General features: G+C 40.9%; 1 protein-coding gene across 4 annotated transcripts in view; it reads left to right on the top strand.

Moving 5' to 3' along the window:
* The window catches only part of IQSEC3 (IQ motif and Sec7 domain ArfGEF 3), a 977,131-nt gene that overhangs the window by 489,896 nt on the left and 465,645 nt on the right, over positions 1 to 21,590 (top strand). For 3 of the 4 annotated variants that reach the window (XM_085652292.1, XM_085652296.1, XM_085652295.1), the window contains exon 3: positions 11,091 to 11,379. In XM_085652292.1, coding sequence (XP_085508418.1) covers positions 11,091 to 11,379 — 289 coding nt within the window. The remainder of the gene's footprint in view (positions 1 to 11,090; positions 11,380 to 21,590) is intronic. The other variant, XM_085652293.1, reaches the window with a different exon arrangement.

The following is a 21,590-nucleotide window of genomic DNA, read 5'->3' as shown; positions in this document are numbered from 1 at the left end:
AACTCATCCTCATTGTATGCAGTTAGTATTTCTGTGCCAATTGTACCCTGCAAAATATCTTCAAAGTTAGTTTGTAATTGGAAAATTATTATTTCCTCATTGGGTCACTTGATTGTGCTAAAGTAACAGTATCAGCTATCACGGAAATAACAGCTGTATCAGCAGTGGGTGTAATGATCTTAGTTAAAATAATCCCACTAGTACTTGCTTCATTCTAGAGGGGGAACTTGGGATTCCCCTTTGTATGGGTAAGCATTCTCTGTTTCCCGCCCCTTATCCTGATCAGACTGTCTATTTGTTTGAGAAATGTCATTATATGGAGGATGTCTTGAGACTAATGATCCATCTAAGAATCTATCCTCCTCTTCCAAAATAGTATCTATATTTTCTTTTCTTTTTCTTTCTCATCATTTCCATCAACAGTTTTCTTTGTGTCTGCCACATTAACAATTGCATGAAACACACCCTTGCCCAACATTGTATTGTCTCTCCTGACTCATAACATTCCTAACTGAACTCTTCATGTTATCACATTCTTTTTCAACTTCTCTATGATCCCACTCATTGATGCTTCAAACTTTACAGGTCTAGGGTGTGGGTTTTTTCAGATGCCTCAAACGTTCAAGGTTCTTCACATTGAAGACACCCTCCACAAGAAAATGCATGCTCTTGTCACCAGATGCAATCTCCTTCCATTCTTTTAACCACAGACACATCTGAAGCCTTGAATGTAGTATCATTTCATAGGCAGCAGAATCTTCCAGAGCTAATTTATTTCCCCCAATTATAGAAATTTAGGACTTTTTTTATTGCAGAGCCCATTTTACTCGATGTTACTCTTCGCAAACCATGTCAAATAACTACTGATCAACAACCAGTCACAATGTCGCTGCAGTAAAGACCAACCAATCACAGCGTGACCCACAATAATAATCAACCAATTGCAGCTTGGCTCAATATGATATTTTACCAATCACAGCACAGAATTGCATCAAAATTACCAGAATTTCCTGTCTGCTTTACCTAAAATAAAGGAAAGGGAAATCAATCTCAAATCTCACTACAGGAGGAGAATGGTATCCCTTATGGCACAATCAATCAATTTAAGCCAGGTCCTCGACCTTTAGTAACCCACCATTGATTGGCGCATTTGCTCCTGTGCACCAAGAAATAACCAATCACCAGTCTAGATTAAAATACATTTGCAACTGGACCTTAAGTAACTCGAGAACATATACCCTGTTGTGGTGTGAATGATGAGTCTCACAATGCAGACCTCTACTTGACTGACAATTTTAACAATATGGATAAGAGCTTAGATTTCGACAACTTTGTTTACCAAACTCAAAAACAACATTAAGCACAAAACTGCAATATTTTAATCCATTAAATCCCTAAAATTCCAACGTATTTGGCACAATACCCAGATAGACACAATAGTGAACGTCATCAGTTGAACTCAAAATCATGATAAAATCATCAAAACCACAATAACTAAGACTCCCAGTAACCAGCAAACCAAAACCCCATAACCAAAAAGCTCATGCGTGCTATAATTCATGTCACCACAATATTCTGCACTCTCATTGCATTTGATCAAAGTCACATTCCTTTGCCGTGCACATGCCCTACTAATACTCACACTCCTTTATTCAGGAACTGCTCCAGGAACACCGGAATAGCGAGAATCCTCCAATGTATCCAGAGTGTAGAAAGATCCGAGAAAGGGGAAATGTTATCTCCAGATCTTATCTAGTCTACTACTCTATTGTGTTGGCTGGATTCTCCACCCACATGTTTGATTCTATTTTATCAAGTAATCTAAAGATAAAGTGCCTACACAGTACCGGGGGTGGTGTTGTCCTCAAGAAAATATAAGAGGAAATGTGTACCTATTCTATTAAATAAGACTTCTTCAGTCAGATAAGTTAATAACAGTAAAGGTTTATTAAACTTTTTAGATCATTACAGGAGGGAAAAATATAATTACTCATTCTAACATTTTCATATACAGGGAATTAGCATGATGCAACAATCAATAGCTAGATGCTGCAAGATGTCTAACAACCGGTCTTGCCTCAAGGGAAATGTAAACATGATTCTAAGTGCTAAGCACAAGACAGACTGCTCTCTATGAGTCAGGCACCCTACTCTGGCTCACTTTCAAAATAACTCTTCTTTTATAGCAAAATGCACAGTAAAAGCATACAGTTAGCATAAAGTGAGAAAAACCATACATAGCAAAACACAAAACAGAGCAAAATGCAACACTACCTAATACCTTTCCTTAGTCCCCGTTTGCTCTCACGTCATCGGATGTAACAGTACACTTAAACAAGGACAGACTTTTGAAAGGAATAGCCTCGCTGAGCATCAAGTCAGAACCTTGAACAGGAACATTTTGAGGGAAACGCTTCTTCTGGTGCTTGGAAAGAAAAACATCTTATTTTGAATGGAAATTACTAATTTGTCATACAAATTACATTTAATCATTTCCACGTGCTTATTTTGCTGCATGTGGAGACAATAACAATGAAAACATGGCCACGTTTTGACTTTCAAAATGAAGTTTGAGTCTAGTTTGGCCAACCTAGGACTACATGGTTCTGTTGACATCAGCAATTCATTTCAAATGCAAATTATTTATGAATCTAAGTAGTCATTATGTGTTAATCAGAAATTTGCTTTAACATTTTCTTATTTACACTTCCAGCTGGGTCCAAAATAAAAGCTTGACATCAAGGGCAATTAGCCTTTCTTTTGCTCGAGCATTAGCCTGGCTCTGTGCTATTTGGACCCTAACACCTAGTTGCCAATGTAAAGGAGGGAAACAAATGTACACACATACTTTAAAACAACTAAGATTTGGATGCAAGGTTTTGACATTGTTGAATTGCTGAATGAATGTAAACTATCTGTCTGTAAGAAGAATTACACTGATAACAATTTAAAAGCGTACTAGTTCATTTTTTTAATTTAATTCTTTATAGCGTTACTTATTTATAGCGTTACTTATCACAAAGTAGGGTGTCAGAGCACTTTACATGAAACACACAGACAATGTATCATACAATTAGTTTAGATTTAGTAAGTGACAATGTATCATACAAATGGGTAAATCAATTAACAGGAAATGCTGCACAAGACAATGAGGTTACAAGGTGTAGGAGACGTATATCGTTCAAACGTGTAGACATTACATGTTATGAGTGTGTGGTCGGGAGAAAGACACAGTATTTATACATCAATGCAGTGGTTGGGACTGTATGCACTGACAAAAGAATCTCTGTGTCAAACGCAATAACCCACTTATTTATCTACATAAAATTCAAATCTGTTATCTGCATGTTGCACAATGCACTTTGTAGCAAGAACATTCACCCTCAATGCTACTTAATGAGTCAAAACTGCGATGAGACAAAACATAGATCCCTCCAGGAGGTGCATGAACCATCAGAGGTATCTTACCATTATTATTGTACCTTGACAAATTGCTGGGCACAAAACGATCTCTGATCCAGTGCTTTAACACCATAAGATATTTTCAAACACAGCCTCTCTGAGAAGAATTTAGTAAGCCAGAACAGATTTATTGTCACACATGACCTCGCTGCCAATTTCTTTCCGAGTTTTTAAAAACAAATGTGTGAGTTGACTGTCAAACAGCTTTCCTGACTCTGCCCCTCACGACTTCCACACCTCGACCCCCAATTTATGGGTTCCCAGAGTAAACTCCTCCAATTTCCAGCACTGAATGCAATGCCCAGTTAGAAACGAGAAACACGTGCTGATGCAAATCAATAAGAGAAAATGAGAACACGCCGAACCTGTGAAGTGACATCTCATTTCCAGCAACATAAATTTCCAAGAAAAGTAATATTTCTAAGTAGCTGTTTTTTTTGTATGTCCTCGTTTTGTGTGCTGCGAATATGCCCCCTTGATCACTTTCGGGCTGATCACAGCCTGCAGTACTTTGTGCTAAAGTTTTATTTAGGAATCAGTCTCGTGAATCAGCTCTCGCTCGCTGAAAGCGGACTTCTGCTCGCATTAGAGAGATGGTTGTGGTGATGTGCATCCCACACAGATCCAGCATGCCCGTGGCTGTTTCATCTTGGGCTCCTATTTTTAGTTCTACTTATGCAAGCATTTTTCCACATTTATTAAGCTTTGTCTTTTTTCATGGTTGCTGAAATCAGATTTATTAAATAGAGGATGCCCTGCAGAGAAGGATGGCATGCAGACATGACATCAGTGGATGTGTCAACAGCCCGGCGCAGTGAGGCTGGGCAGGGCTGGGGAGGAATCAGTCACTTGTCAAGGTAATCGGACATGTGGCTCACTCTTTCCCATCTCTCCGTCTCTTCCGGTGCGCCAGCATGATGGCAGTGCACCCAGGTTCATCCCTGGACAGTCCATTTGGGCTGATGCAAATAAAATTCCAGTGTGGCTGTGTATAGGCTAGTCCCATGTGAGATCACTCCCTTCTGCTCTTTCTAGTGCACCAGCAGGCCAATAAACAGGAGTATTTGTTTATAAGTCTGCCCAGCTATGATTCCTATGCAAATTTCAGGGGCACAGATTTTGCATTGGGTTCGCGTAAAAATTTTTGACGCAGACCCGTCGCAAAATCCATTTTGGTATTTACAAACCAACGCAAATGTCAATTTGCCTTGCTTTGTAAAAAACAGTGACACAAGGCAGCATATTGCGCTGCCTTGTGTTACTTTGCTGTACTTTGCATCAGGGAGACGTTCCATCGGTGGTACATAGGCGTTCCCATGCATCCACCCAGGAATTTGACACATATTTACAAAGAGTTGTAGACATGGGCTTGCACCAAAAATTGTGCGCCGGGCTGAGGCTAGCGTTAAAAATATTTCATACACGTACTCAAAGGTATAAAGCACTGCCAGGGTCAGGCACTCATATAGCATTTATTCAGCTTGCCTGACAACTTGACATACAGAATGATTTTATGGGAGGCTCTACTCCTCCTACAGAAAAAATAACAAAGATGTCTTGGGAAGACAAATGGATATTGGGGGAAGGAGGGATCATATTTACTATCTAAATCCAGTCTGAAAAAACATTGGGAAAACTGCATACTTGGGGGGGGGGGGTGGTTATGTTTACTATTCTAAATCCTGACTACAAAACATTGTTACATTGCATACATCTGGGGGGTGAGGCGGTTTAATAATGTAACTCTAGCCCAGAACACAATAGGAAAAGTACATACATGGGAGTGGGGAGTTACGTTTACTGTTCTAACGCCAGTCTGACAAACACTGGGGAAAGGGCATCTTTTGTCTGCATTGAGGGATTCAGATTCCAGTGTTCCAGTGGCGGCCGCCACAAACAAAGGGTGGTGAGGTGGGTGGAGGGAATGCAGGAGGGGTCATGGGGGAGGGGATGTGTCGGGTGGGTAGTAATAATACACATATATATATTTTTTAATTTACCTGAAGCCGCCGGCCGCCTCCCGCATAGCGCTTCTCTCCTCTTCCTGGTCCCAGCAGCTCCTGAGACCGACTCCCACCCTCTTCAGCATGGGGATTGGCCAGAGCAGCCTAGGAAGAGGGTCTACTCAGACCAGGTTGTCTGTGGGGTTTCTCCAGCCCATCTCCACCTCAGGTCCGTTCAAAGCAGCTGGGCTGGAGAAACGTAGTGTGCAAGTGTGTTTTGACCGGTCTGAGATGGCCGGCCAAACACATATGCGCACTAAGGGAGTGCACATAGAACTCCTTCTCCCCACTCCCATGCTTCTGTCAGCCCCTCCCTGCAGCACTGGCTCAGAGCTGGGAAATGAAAAATAAAACAACGCTAGAACATCGTTTTATTTTTCATTTGCTGGCTCTGAGCCAGGCAGTGGGGCCACGCTCCTCCGCCATTGCAAAAGAGCCGCCGCTGTCAGAGTCACTACACCTAAATAATTACAAAACACACTAAAATAATTTCATCAATTTCAATTAAAACTTTAAAAATACTAAATGTGTATATATAAAATTAAATACTTAAAAAGAAAATAACAAATATTTCATAATAGCACATATTTCAGTGTATTAGGTCATATTCAAACCAAATAGAATCCCACAACCATCCCCATTTACAAAAAACATAAAATAAAATTAAATATATGTTATAATGAACAAACCACTTTTTATTTAGATATAATTTAACTGTTTAAAAAACTATACTTATTCCCCAATATATACCACATCCCCAAATATAGAAATAACTTATTTTGAAATAATTAAAACAAGTAAAATAAATATATAACCTTACCAAACATTCCAAATTTAACATATTAACTGATTAGAAGATTAGCAATAAATAACTTATAAACTTTAAAAATACCTATACCCACCCTATTCCAGTACATCACGCAACCATAAAAAATAAATGATTGTATAAAACATTAAAATACATATTTTTATAAATGTAAATAATTAAACATATGCACAAATAATTGCCAAATAAAAAGTTACATAAATAATACAGTGATCAGCGAATATCTTTTTTTCATATTTTATTTAAACACTGCCCCCCAATTGTCAATAAACCTCACAAACTGAGATAAAAATATCATAAAATAATTAAACATGTGAACAAATAAATAACAACTAAAACATAAACATGTAAATCAATTAACTTTAATTAATATATAATTTAAGAAAACACTATCCACACAGCTCTCCTCATTACAAGTGGGCTGGAAAATTCTGTTCCCTGTGTTAACCACTGTTTGCACAGGTGTTGAAATGATGCCTTATGCAGAATTTATTGTCTCCTGTAATTATGGGGAGCGATAGGCTACACTCCCATTAAATTTCAGCAGGTCAAACTTGCTGAAATTGAACTGGTGAAACTATTGGGACATGGTGCAGTAGGCACTAAAATCCAGATGTTATGTCTTAAATTTAGGCTATTCAATCACACAGATACCAAGTTTTTCTTTTAGACCACGGAAATATGATAGAAATCAGATTGTATTTCCTTCCCTGTGTATTTTCTCTGTTTCCTTAATCTATGTTATCAAACAGGCAATTCCTGGTAAAAATTAGAACCATAAATCCGAAATAGCAGACTTACCATGGTGGGTTCTACAAGGATTGATCCATGCCCCAAATCTTTTTAATGATTTTTTGGAACCGAGCGGACTATTATTAAAGAATACTGGTGTGATCTCACATCAGCACTTGAGTATGTTGATGGCACTCAACTGTACTTAACATTATCAAATCTACAAGTGACTATTATCCTAAGATACTGTCTTTCCCGGGTACAAACTTGGTATAACAAAATGTTTCTACTTAACCGGTAGTATGCAGAATTTCTATTACTACCAACATCCGCAAATAAGATTGACTCATCACTACTGAAGTCACTCAACCTGGATTGCTTTCCGCCGTCTCATCAGCCCAATCAATAGGGCTCACAGTAGACAAAACTCTTTTGATCATTCCACAGAAAAATAAGATAGCAAAAGCTGTGAACTTCCAGCTCCATTGCATAAAGAAAAACTGTCACCTGCCTAATTCCAGAGGATGTTCTAAAACAGTAGTGCATTGCCTCATCCTTTCCAAGAATGGACCTTGGAAACAGTCTACCTTAATGGCCCAACCATTGTATTGGAGTTAGATATCTGAGAAAAAAAGAGACACATCTACTAGAAGTTCCAAAATTCTAATCTGCAATGCCAGCAGTCATTCTCTTAGGCGGCAACATCTGCCTGGAACTTAATTCCAGCAAACGTTTGGACAATACCACCACTTACAGCTTTCAGGATACAACGTTAAGCCCATCTGTTGAATCAATCCCTGCACTTAAGTCACACAGCAATATGTATAGTCCATGACAGACTGATTCAACACTACCGTACTTTAATTTGCAGCTAGTTAAATGTTCTAGTCTTCTATGTTTCTACATTTTCCCCCTCATTACTATTCCTCGTCGTGTTTGTTGTAATCCACTTTTCTTGTCTTCCTCAGTTCTGATTATTGTAAAGTGCCTGTATTGTTCGCTGATCCTGGCTGCACTAGATAAATAGTAAATAAATAAGTAAAAACAGTGTGCAGTGCAGGCAAATTTTCGAGTTTGGCGGGAACAGGAGACCCACTGTAATCCAGCGGTTTTCCATACCCCAACACACTTTTGGTACCCACTCTATTTAGAGTTAGAAGAAGTAGCAGGTTTACATCTGCAGAACCTCTAAGGGTTCCGCCACTTCAGACCATCGACCTGGTGACCCGTCTGTCAAAGGCCAGGTAACAGTGACAGTCAGTCCACCATATTGAAGGCGGGGCAATTGTCTCTGACATTTCCTGCCCATGTCAGCCATGCAAAGCATGAAAAATGCAGAATGTCCTCCGTGTGCAGGGAGAAAACTCCCTATGTGTTAGCCAATTTGTTTAGAGAAAACATACGTACACTTTAGCAGCTTGTTTTCTCTGAATCAAAAACTTTGATGAGTGGGCTCTTTAAACATGGCACTTGCTCTGCAAACCTGCAGTGCTGTGGAGGTAGCGGCCACAGTGGCGGCTCCCTTCACACCACAGATATCCCCTCCAGGCGGGCTCTGATCAGCACATAGGGTGGATGATCCTTTGCGGCTTTGGCAGGCTCTTGGATCATGATACAGGTTTTAAATGACCACCCTGAGACTTATAGGACTTACTTACCTCAAGTCCACAGCCACCGCCAATTTATAGACTTCTTTGCCAATCCCCTGATCACATGATGCAAAGAGGGATAACGTAAAACACTTTTTGACCTACTTATCAAGAGTTGCCAGCCCTCTTTGGCCTGACTACTCTTTGCTAGCATATGTACCTAACACAACATAACAGGTATATTTTTAGGGCACACCTTCACTGCCGCAGGGTCTTGACAGATAGCAGGTGTTCATTGTGACCACATCAATGGTTCGCCTAAAATCAGTAGGGTTCTTTCTGGATCCCCGTCACCATCTAAATTAAATGTCAAAGTTACAGCTGTACTAGCTACCCCGCAGAAGTCCACTCATATCTAAACACATAACCTCACTGAACATTGAAGGCCCGAGTCCTAATATGGCTCTCCATTGGCCTACCTCTGAAAAATCAATTTAACACTTAGTAGAAGACCAAAATTCGAGCTGCAGAGGCTATATACTTATTTAATTTGACCAGTTAAGCTTATTTTAGTTCTTCTATAGAACGACTACCAATCGTTCTAGTCAGGATAAATTTGTCATCTTTCAGTGGGCACGGAGAGAGACAATTATGAAAGGTCAGTTCTGGATCCAAGTAAGTCTTTACAATCTCCAGTTGTTCTTCTCATCCCTCAGATGAAAACAGGGTCCTGGAGGGACTTTTCCAAATGCACACTTCTAGATTTTCTTCTAGTCCACCTTTTGGTGATCTTTCTTAGAATCACGTTTTCAACCATCAAGGTTATACGGCAATCCCACTCTGATTGTATCAAACATCCAAGCATCATCTACATAGTGTAGCGCTCAAGAGAATAAAGGATTCTGGTTGACAGTTGACAAACAAGGGGAACTATGACTTCCCTAATGCTGCTGGGTGCAAAGCTCACTGCCTAAATCAGACATCTCTGTAAGTTGTCTCCACAAAAAAAAACTGGAATTTTCCAACTTATGTCTGAGGGGCAATCTGTGCTAATACCAGTTCATAATTGCCTCTTAGGTGCAATATTATGCATTCTGACCTCTTGGATACATCACTATTCCCCAGGTATTTTATAGTGCAGTATTGCAAAATAATTCTCTTTCAGTAGCCGCAGAAGGAGTTGGTGTACCTTTCTTTATATGAAGAAAACATAGGTGTCTCAATTTAGTGGGATTTTGTTTTCTCTCCCTTCTGATAACCTTTGTCCCCTAAACGGAGTCAATGACTTTGGGCCCGATTCACAGAACTAACTGAAGACAAAATCCTAAACTTACTACCATTTTGGTATTCACAGAATGCACTTACTCATTTTGGTATTCACAGAAGTTAGGAGTCCTAACTTTAGGACTCCTAAATGCCTTCTGTGGATACCAAAAGTCTTAAAGTTAGGATTTTTCTCAGTTTAGGAGTCTTAAAGTTAGGAGTCCTAATTTTACTACTCCTAAACTTAGAAAAATCTTAACTTTAAGACTTTCGGTATTCACAGAAGGCATTTAGGAGTCCTAAATTTAGGAGTCCTAACTTTACTACTCCTAAAGTGAGAAAAATCCTAATTTTAAGACTTCCGGTATTCACAGAAGGCATTTAGGAGTCCTAAAGTTAGGACTCCTAACTTCTGTGAATACCAAAATGAGTAAGTGCCTTCTGTGAATACCAAAATGTGTAAGTGCCTTCTGTGAATACCAAAATGGTAGTAAATTTAGGATTTTGTCTTAAGTTAGTTCTGTGAATCGGGTCCTTTATATTTAGCCTGTCCCCAATGTCTCTGGATGCTGTGGGCAGACCTGTTGCCAAAGGCAACCTAATTCACAACATTTAGCGGTCTTCTCTTTATTCCACCAATGAAAATGCTTATAGTCCATGCATGGCTGGAAATTTCCACAGGCGAGCGGGTGGCAAATTATTTTGTGTGTATATTTATTTTCTATGTTTTATGTAGGTGTGTGATTTGTGTAAGCTTTGTGCTTCTGTGTTGTGTAGTGTGTGTGCGCTGATGTGCACTTGTGTCCTAGGACATAGGGCATGCAAAGGTCATTCAAAGACTACTGGAATGGACACTCTCTAGTTTTTCTAGGAAAGACTCCCACGATGAGTGAGTGAACAGTAAGACTGAGAATGAGTGAGATACTCTAAGAACGGACATAACCAAGGTCGGTGACATTCTTAAGTGGGTTATTTGTGTGTATGTCACAAAATATGAACATGTTTTTTTCCCACAAAATGTAGGCTTAATATGTTCTGTGCCCCCAATAATATCATTCCAATGTTGAGGATTAGTGCCCCATATCAGAACAATGTAGGCACTAGGTTTGTAAACAACCACTGTACATGCTGAGAAAAGAGATGAATAAGGGTTGTGTAGGCGCGTAGAAAGTCAAACTAAAAGAAGAGAAAACAAAATTGCATTTTATTTCACAGTGACGATTCCTGTGGCTCCAGCGTCAAGAAGCCCGGCTGTGAGATGGTTGAAGGGACGGATGCTGCCAGACAGGCTGATCAGGAGTGTGGGTCTCACGTCCCGACGTTACACACGAAACATGCAGAGCTGCCGGAGGAGCATGCAGCAGGGTGTCCTACTCTGGTGTCGAAAGCCAACGTTGCCCACAACTCCTCCCCGGTGAGAGCACAGCGCAGCAAGGGCGCTGCCACCTGTTCCCATGCTACGGTCTCCGATTATGAGATATCCCTTGATCTAAAGAACAAACAGGTACACCAGGTGGCAAAAGAGAAGCAAACAGCTTGGTGAGGGTGCAAGAGAAGGGACATTTCGAACAGTATGGAATGATGTGGGAAAGCAGGTCATGGGGGCCGCCATTTTGGGTTTTTTTCTTCAAAGGAGTTCAGCAGGATTTAAAGAAATGCTGAGGATTGGGAGAGAGAAAGGATTTATTTGGAATACAATTTAGGGCTGTCCTATTTCTTCCGAATCTAAGGAAATAGCCTTACACTGTTGTTTGGGTTAAGTCCGAAGATTAAAACCTGTTTAGCGTGAACATAAGTGGGTACGATGCAGGCTCCTGGAAGCTGAAAACGAGGGGGAGAACAACGGCTCCAATTTGGTAGCCAATTAATGCATGTCTGAAAATGTAGACATATAGCTCTACTATTAAAATGTGGTCTGCAGCAGACTATGAGAGAGTTTAGTTTAGAAAGGATAAGTGTGTGTGTTTTCAGATGGTGTTCTCAAGCTGAGCGACTTCCGGAAGCCACATAGCCACTGAAGCGCAGAGTGTGTGAATATCTGGCGAATTATCACTCAACCGCACGAGCCTCTTAGGCAGAAAAAAGGCATTCCGACCCCTCCTTTCTCTCAGTCTCAACTCGACATCCTCCGCTTGGCTCCTTGAAAATCCGCACAGTGTGATTAAGTGTAGCTCGCTTCGTCTTCTGTGTTCCTCTCATCATGGAAGCCCCGCCCCTTGGTCACGTGCACAGCATTGGACTGTTCATTGTAGAGTCCAGAGTCCAGACACAAACTCTGCTGCACCAAAGAACAGCAGGGGTGAATGACCAGCGAGGGTGGCCGCTTTGCAAGGATGCTTCTCTCAGACATGATTCTAGTATACTGTAATACCAAGCATTGGCAAAGTTAAAAGTTAATGCAGGCACAAATACAGCTTACCACATTAAAACCTGCCCCATTGCCATTACTAATGTTGTGAAAAAAGTAGCAAACAACGATTCCCTTCTTTATTCAGTCCATAGTAAATAAAAAAAAACGGATATGACAAACAACATTAGGACTCAGTGTACTTTTCAGATGTAAAATAGTCCTTCATGCATTCGAATGGAAGCGCTTCCAAAAGGCGGAATGATACACCAACTAGCCAGTAGCATGAGTTGTGAGTTGACTACTCCTCTGGGTTGAGTCACAGCTCACCCTACATATATTGTAAAGAATTAGTAACAATATGTCGTGCAGCCTTCTGAGTTATCATGCCCAACCTAAAAATACTCTGATTTAATTTGTGGTGTTGCACCACTCCTGAAATGAGAAAAGGGCATACATAAAAGTTTGTGGACCTATGCAAAGTCAGTGGGACTCTGGCTGATGAGACATGAGTCCTGTGTTGTAAAACGATCATAATTTGGGTTACACATCACAAATGCAAGTATAGGGCTGACTCAGTTTCGATGAAGAGGCAAAGACAGCTGACACCAAAAGAGGCAAATATACATAATGTATTATTGTGGCAGCCGTAGACAACTAATTGGATCATTTAGCGGGAAATCTAAAGGCATCGTCCAAAAATCAGTGGATGAATCTTACCTCCCCCTTCTCTGTTGTGGCGCTGCCTCATGGGACCATTTCATTTCTGACTGTGGAGCCTCAACCAGCTCTGCTAGCAGAAACCCCTTTGCAGAGCTGTGATCTTGATTGCATTGGATGACCCACCCTATCTAGGGCATGTAGCCTGACACTGTTCTGCTAGCACCGGACTGTGGCTCTAGGAAAAAAAAAGAATAATGTCCATGACGCAAATGGAGAAACCTCCCAGTACATCAGGGACACTGATTTGGGGGTTTGCCTTTGAAAAATTAAAGAAACTAAATGCGGCCTGGCCCGCCTATTCATGGAGGACCATTTGCTATTTTGCAGTTTTGCCTAATGTAGTAGGGCCATGTTAGCAAAAACACTTTGGCAGAAAAGGGCCCCTGCACGAGCAGCAAACTTAACTTTACCTTTGATGGGCAGACTGACTGTGGCTAGGGTGGTGGATTGTAGGGTCTTGCTCGCCCGAGTGATTTGGTGTCTTGCCCACTAAACATCAAATGAGGCCATAAATCATAAAGAAGAAAAAAAAATCACTCTCAAAGAGGAAAAGATGGTTAACGGCTATAGAGGGAAAAGGCTACATCTTAAAGAAGCATCCAAAGGTACTTCAACCCAGCCTTGGAGTAAGCACCACTCATTGCCAACCACTGGTACAACTCACTTCCATAGAAAACAATCGAGACAGGAAAATAAAATAACACTCTATAGGAACAAATGAAAATGAATACATTAATAAAAAATATTTCACCATTTAAATGATATACTTATACATAGACACACACACAAACATATATATATAAATATATATATATATATATAATGAATATTAAACTTAATTAAACAGTGCAGCTTTTAAAATATTATTAATAAAATATGTTGTAAATACACAATTTTAACAACAATTCCTACATTTTAATCACAAATTAAAAAATAATGAGGGTGGGATTTTTTTAACTTATTTATTAAAAAGTATTATTTATAATTTAAATCAATACATTCAAATTAATGAATTATTTAACACAGTTTTAATCTGATAAATTAGTGTGCTGCACCATTGCTTTGTTTATTACATTAGGTCCAAGGTAAAACAAATATTTAAAAATTAATGTACTTTGATATTTTACATTAAAATATTATAATCATTTAAAAAAAAGAAAAAGATAAACTTTAACAATTTTCCATGTTTTTTCCCTTAGCGAGGTCTCTACACAGTGGTGGAATTCTCCACCTAAGTGTGCAAAGTTACTCATAGTAACTCTACACTCATAAATCCTGTTAGAGGAAGCTCCATCCCCTGATTTGACAGAGTGGAGACATATACGTTAAAAGTGTAGCGTTACACCTAGGAATAGGTGTATATCTACACACGAGTAAACACACGTGTATCTTTACCTCTGTGAATAGTCCCCGTAGATTCTATACAATCCTCCACTACAAGGAATTGCTTGTACTCCTGATCAACAAAATCAAGTCTATACAAAGGAACTATCAATTCGCAATCAAGAAACATGCAATTCTCAGGGTTTATTGAGTTTTCTAGTGGGGTACAAGTAATTTTGTTGAGTGAGAATTGTCAGACCATGAGAATGGGCAATAGGAGTGTTACAAAATCACCGCATAAGTTCCACCAGTGAACTTGTCATGTTATGCAGGCCTGTGGGCAAACTCTTTCTGAAAGAGTCACCTGTGATCCTGCCCACTTCAAGCTTCCTTGTCTGGCCTAAACTGTGGTTTGATTCCCAACCTCTGTATGTGTCCTATTTTTAGCTTTTGTAAACATCCCACACACATGTCTTGTGCGGTGTGCTTTCAGTGGGCAGACACTTCTCTGACCACCTGCAGGTCCTAATTCTTCTTGGTTTGGCACTTGTGCATATCGAACGGGGCTGATTTTATGTTTTTTTATAGGGTTAGTCTGTTGGTTCTGATTCTGCTGTATGCTCTTTAGCTGTGCATGACCCAATTTACTTAATTTGACGTTAGAAAGAAATGTACTTTTAATCCTTCAAATAATATAATATGAAGGAGTGTAACAGTGACTGATATAATGTAATGAGGATAAAGTAATATAAGAATCTCTGATATATGACTAGAAGTGGAGAGAAAAAGTTCCTATGTCAAGTTTTCCTTGTTCCTATTGTTTGCATTGTTCATCCCTTTAGATAATACGTTCAGTCTGCCCTTCTAGGATGTGCCTTTGTAGTGAGCTGCATACATTTTTGATTGTTCTATCACATCAAAAGCTTTCTGACTCTGTAAATAGTTTGAGCTATGACATGAGGGGAAGTAGGTGGACCTCATCGCATTCCCTACAAGAGGTATCTTGAGGTTTCAATGGAACCCCAGAGCTGGGGTAGTAGGTCATGGCTATAAAAGTGATGCAGACTGTGGGTGCAAACCACAATCACACTTGCAAGTGAGACGCTTGAGCCTTCACTATAAGTTATACTATCTTCATTGGGTACTATGGATGAATGAGCACCGAGAAAAGTAGTGGCTGCACAGATGTATGCAATTGTGTTCTAAGAGATGAGATACTACTTGGCTACTCTGTCAGACCTGCAATAAGTTTTAGCATTTAGCATCAAAATCCACTCATTGATGTTTAGTACCTGGCATGACTTTTAGTATTGGAATCCATTAAGTGATGCTTAGCTTCTGGTTTGCATTTTTGCTTCAGAATCCATCCACTTAGTGGTGTTTATTGAGGGTGTGTGTTAATGATCACAGTGACTTCTTGCCGATCTCTAGCTGTGCAATCTTTCTGCTCAAAGTTACCATTGTTGCTTTAGAGCACAAGGAGAAAGCATTTAAGGTAAGGTACTGGAACCGGTCATGGAAACCACAATAATGGTTGAATGAGTAGAGAATAGGTTGGGGCTAGTACGCAAGAGGTCGTTTGTGTGAGCAGTTAATCCTTCAGTGTGAAGACGTAGGAAGAGAGAAGTTGAAAAGTTAGGAAAGAAACTTCCAATTCTCAATATTTTCTTTTTAATCTCTCTTTAGAAATAGATCTTCCACACAAGGGTGTCCTCATGCAAATTTCTAAAAAGCAATAGTCATACAGAAAATGTTAATCCTAGAGTTAAAAATTGTTTGAAAAAGTCATGTAGTTCTGATGATATTGTCATGGGTCAGACCATATTTGGTCACAGGAAAATAACATTTTTGAAATGTGTCTTTCTTCATTTTGAAGACTCTTTAATCTAAGGGAAAACTGCCTGACCAACAGTCTCATTGTCTGTCATTTGGTCTGTCTGACTTCCTGTCCGTCCTCCTGTCTGCCTTCCTGTCTGTGCGATGTTCTGTCTCTCACCGTTGAGTGTTTTGCCTACTGAAAATCTGCTACAATTCTTATAGCAAGAAATGTATCAGAAATGAGTACACATGCAGTAGTAATCTGGATAAATAGATGTTCCCAGTTCTAAACATAGGACTGACATTGACCCAACAATTACCTGACCACACAGGCATTGCATGGAGGTAACCAGCACTTGCAGCTGCACCTCCTCTGTGGGACTCTTGTGTGTCAACAGGTTGGGTTACTCAGCAATTAGACAATGCACCATGGGATCTTGTAGAGATTAAGGATTTTAGAGAAGCATGGGATAAAAAATGTGTTGCATGGTATGTTGTTGGATGCTGCAAATGAAAGAAGGAGGAACCGAATCAAGGTGAAACTGTTGCTAACCCAACTGCCCAATAACATCTGCTTGCGGAAGGCAGCATAACCCCTGCACCTTAAGCGGTTCCAAGCGGCTCCGGATTCAGTTTATAGCTGCTTGGTCTTCCCTTCTGCTCCCAACAACTGCTTTTTGCAGCAGTAAAGAAACACATAACAAAATAATTGCTCACTGAAATCATGTTCTCCTTCCATATTTGTCATTTGCCGCAGGATTGTTCCCCTGGGAGACGTAGTTTCAAGTAGGCAATTACTTGCGATTCTAAGGTTTTATTAGAGCAGGGAGACGGCAGAATGCGCTTGTCCTTTCACGCTTCACAAAAGGGGGAGGGGGAGTGGTGTTCCTGCAGCCAGCAGGGGACTCAGTTATTGATTCTCAGCGCAAAGTTCATGCAGACCGTGTTTTTTCTGGTTAGGAGGGAAGGGTGCAGGGAGGATGGGCATGCGTCGCTAGAAGCGTTGCCTTTAGATGGACGGATTAAGCTGTGATGGACTTTTCCATGGATGCAGACGCTCCAGTGTTTTCAGATGGTTACTTGCAACCTGATAGTCATCATTAATAGGCTGACATCTACCACCACCCGCTCTACATTACAACACAATGACAACATTTTTTGTTTTTAAAGCTTCCTTTATGAATTATTTCTCGATCAAATTCTTGCTGTTTCCATTAGAAGAAGCGGGCACCAGGCATCATGTAGCAGAATACATTTGCTGATCAGGTTTCTCCTTGGAAGTTTACACAGCGCTTAAAATGCTTTATGATTTAAAAAGACAAAACTGGACTTAAGGTCTGATTTAGAGCTTGGTGGGTGGGTTACTCTGTCACACACATGACAGCTATCCCGTATGCCTTATTACAAGTGGAGTACATTCTATGGCAATGGTTTTTTCTAATGCAGTGTTATATAGAATGAACTTGACCCAAAGGTAGTGGAGCACTTTACATGAGCACCAGTTACATTACACAAAGTCACATTCATTTTTTAGACACAGGGAGATAAAGTAATTTGCCCAGAATCACAGGATGCTGAGCGGACGCCAAGACTCAAACCATGTTTCCCACTCCCAAAATCTGCATCTCTGGCCGTAACGGCCCATCCTTTCCGCTGTAATCACTTACAATAAGGTCCATGGGATATCTGTCAGGCTTGTGAGAGAGTCACGAGTCCATCAACCTAGAAATGAGGCCTCTAGCACTTTATGATGTTCCATTATCCTCACCCTCACAGCCAGGTATGAATGAGACTGCACAAGGCAGCAAAGAATATTCAAACTGTTTCAGTGTATTTTTCTATAAAACCCTCAAATCAACTCTTCTAGTACTGTGTAGATGTCATGCTATAGAAGACCAAATAATAGTTTTCCTCCAACCAACCTCTGAAAGGGAGCCTAGATCACTCACATGTGACCCCACACCATTATAATAATAATTGTCTTACTTATCTGTGCTGGTAATAAGCTAGTGGTGAAGACTAGAAGGCGACTCTTTGTAGGGAGAAAGTACGCGAGAAGCAATGGTTCGATAGTGCCTCGATACCATCATGGGTGAAGCAGCCTTGCTCTACAAATCCTGATTGATTGATTGGTTGACAGACCTGGGGAGTGGGTAGTTGGAAAGATATGATAGGCAGAGAGAGCTTAACTATGGCGAAATGGACATTAAAGGATGTCTTCTGACACCCTCGGGAGCCAATGTGATCCCACTAAAAATGAATGAGTGGTCGTGCGAGGTTGAAGACTTTCACTGAACGTTAGACCTTTTTCTGCCCATCTGAGACCTGCTGAAAAGTACACGCCATAAACTTTCTACCACGTAAAGGCAGAGACCAGAAAAAATAGACGAAATAAATTAACACATTGTAGGTTCTTCAAATGCACTGGATAACTTTAGGTAAATAGTTGCCCACTAGAGCCTACAGGGAAGAGAGCATGTGCTTACTTTGAGAATATGTATTGAAAACACAGATAGGCGAGGAACCAGGCGGTTGTCCAAGTTATGAACTTCTGTGAAGCCAAGTAAAGCATGCTCCCTCTGTGTGGCATCTTGTGCCCCCTCTGGAGACAGAACCACTGCGACTCTTAAGAGTCACATTCATAGCCAACGAAAGGTGGACAGAAGTTTCCATCACCATCCTGTGTATGATTCCTGACCTTCCACGGATAATTTCTTTATTCCAATATGGCCGTCAGCCACTTTGCTTTTCATTTAGAAGCAACAATAAATGAAGCAGGTGTGCCCATTTGGAAAGCTTGATACATTCAGAACAACTTCTGCTATTTGATATGAAGGGCGTGAATGGCTAGAAATCTACTGGACTTCAATATCCCTTGGATTTTCAGCCTGGCTGTACATACAATGCTATGGCTGCCATGTATTGCCATATTGAAGAACCTTAATTTAAGGTATGGCTGGGGGCCACAGCAGGGGTGTCATGAGCCCAGCTGTAAAGAAGGAAAATGGCTTTACCTCCAGTTCAGTGGAAAAGGACAGCAATAATAAGGGTGCCTTGGGTCCCACAAATTCATGGGCACTAGTGCCACTGCATCTGCTGCACCATTGCTGGCTATGCCCCTTGTCTTGTCATGCTATTGTATGCAGAAGAATTAGTAGCAATATGTCGTGCAGACTGCTTAGGTATCATGCCAGACCTAAAAATACTTTGATTTAATTTGTGGTGTCGTACCACTCCTAAAATAAGAAAAGGGCATATACATAAAATATGGTGAACCTCTGGAAAGTCAGGGGGGCTCTGGCGGATGAGATGAGTCTTGGGTGGTGAGAGTCTCATAATTTGGGTGACACATTACAAATGCAAGTCACCGCATTCGGCTGACTCAGTTTTGACGAATAGGCAAAGATAGCTGGCACCAAAAGAGGCAAATATACATAACTGTTTTATTGGGGCACTAGTAGTTACCTGAGTGGATCATTTATAGGGAAATCTCAAGGCACCGTCCAAAAATCAGTGGATGAATCTTACCTCATTTTGCATGGAGCGACCATTTCATTTCTGACTCTGAAGCCTCAACTGGCTCTGATAACAGAAACGCCTTTGCGTGGACCAGCCACTACAGAACTGTGACCTTAATTGCATTGGATGACCCACCCTATCTAGGGCATGTAGCCTGACACTGTTTTGCCTGCACAGGACTGACATCCCAGGATGGAACAGGGAGCAATATATGGTTGCTTCTCTATTCTGTATTCCTGTCACGCCATTCTGTGTCATGTCACGCCATTCTATGTCATGTCACGCCATTCTGTGTCATGTCACGACATTCTATGTTACATCATGGTATGCTACTTGACAACTGTCATACTATGCTACTCTTTGTCATGCTATCCTTTGTCTTGTCACGTTTCTCTGTGTTATGTATGCTAAGATACTGTATGTTATGCTTTTCTGTTAAATGTTATGTTTTGTCATGTTATGTTAAGGAGTATCAATGCTTCATAACTGTGACATTGCAGTATATGTACCGTGGTAAAGCACCTTGAATATTGTTGTTAGTGGTAACGCCTGGCCTGCTTAAGGATGATAATGTTATCCGAGTCTTGCATGTACACAGATTGGTGAGTCTGTTCTACAAAATCTGATGTTATCAATGCATTACGTGGCCACAGGGTCACCGCAAGGTTATCTATTTAACTCTCAGGTGTTAATACTCAAGTCCTTATTGCGTCCTCGTTAGCTTTTGCATTCCTGTGACTGCAGGATTTTCAGTCATGTACCTTGTCCACCTATTCCTCTGGGGCCCACAGCTCACAGCCCACAATCCACACCCCAGAGCCCACAGCCCACAGCCCACAGCTCACAGCCCAAAGCCCACAGCCCACACCCCTAAGGCCCAGAGTTCACAGCCCATAGCTCACATCTCACAGCCCACAGCCCAAAGCCCACAGCCCACAGCCCCCTACCCACAGCCCACAATCCACAGTCAACAGCCCACAGCCCTTCCACTAGCCATTTGGTATTTAGGCATGAACATTGGAAAGATATATAGAATTGTGGGTTCTGATTTGGCAGCAATTAGAAAGTGAGACTGTCAGGCAGTATTTCCTAGGCCACTGGAATTATGCGGCGGGGTAGGAAGACATTTTGCGGCAGGGTTTACTAAATTATGTGCAGAGGAAAGTATTACTTCATTAATTTGTAATTTTTACACATGCTAACACTATCTGGGCAAAATATTCATGGCATCAGAACCAGCCTGACACCTAAGTACACACCCGTGGGCTATGTCAGGACAGACAACAAAGATAACCAGTTAGCCTTTGTGAAGGTCCTTTGTTGGAAAGTGGATTGTTAGTAGGGGTTAATGTATATCTGCCGCGGGCAATAAGGCCACTAACACAGTATAGCACTCAGAATAGGTCTTAGAAAATAATTCCCATTCTCAACCCTTGGTAGCTTGGCTGCGAGCAGGCAGGCTTAACTTCAAAGACAGGTATGGAAAGCATTTAAAAACGCCAATTCAGTAAATATTTAAGACACAATGCACAATAAAAATCCAACACCAATTGATAGAAATAGGAAATAATTGTATCTTTACAATGACACCAAAGCGACAAAAATCCAATGTAGGGAACCGGAGATATGATTTTTTTCAAGATTTAGCATTATATAGCACATAGAAACCTATAGCGTCTTATCGGGACTTCTGGTCATATAGACCGGGTCAAAGTCAAAGTTTCAGGCTGACTGCGATGGAGTCCTGCGTGGCTACCCCTCGCGGTAGGCCTTGGTCAAAGTTTTTACCTTCTGACTTAAAAACTTTTCTGGTGCTTTTCTTCCTGGGGTCTCTCGAAGCTCTCAGCTAGACTGGATTCGGGGAGAGTTCGCCAAATTGCCTTGCGACGAGCTCCCGGTCAAACTTAAGGAAGTCCGACTCCCGGAGCTTTCCAGCGGGACTAACCAAGGATCTTGGTTGAAGGCAGGTAGCTTGGCTCTCGTGG

Source organism: Triturus cristatus, chromosome 4_1 (assembly GCF_964204655.1).
Source record: "Triturus cristatus chromosome 4_1, aTriCri1.1, whole genome shotgun sequence".
NCBI lineage: Eukaryota > Metazoa > Chordata > Amphibia > Caudata > Salamandridae > Triturus > Triturus cristatus.
The sequence above is the reverse complement of the archived record's forward strand: the minus strand, read 5'-3'. Positions and strand labels throughout refer to the sequence as shown.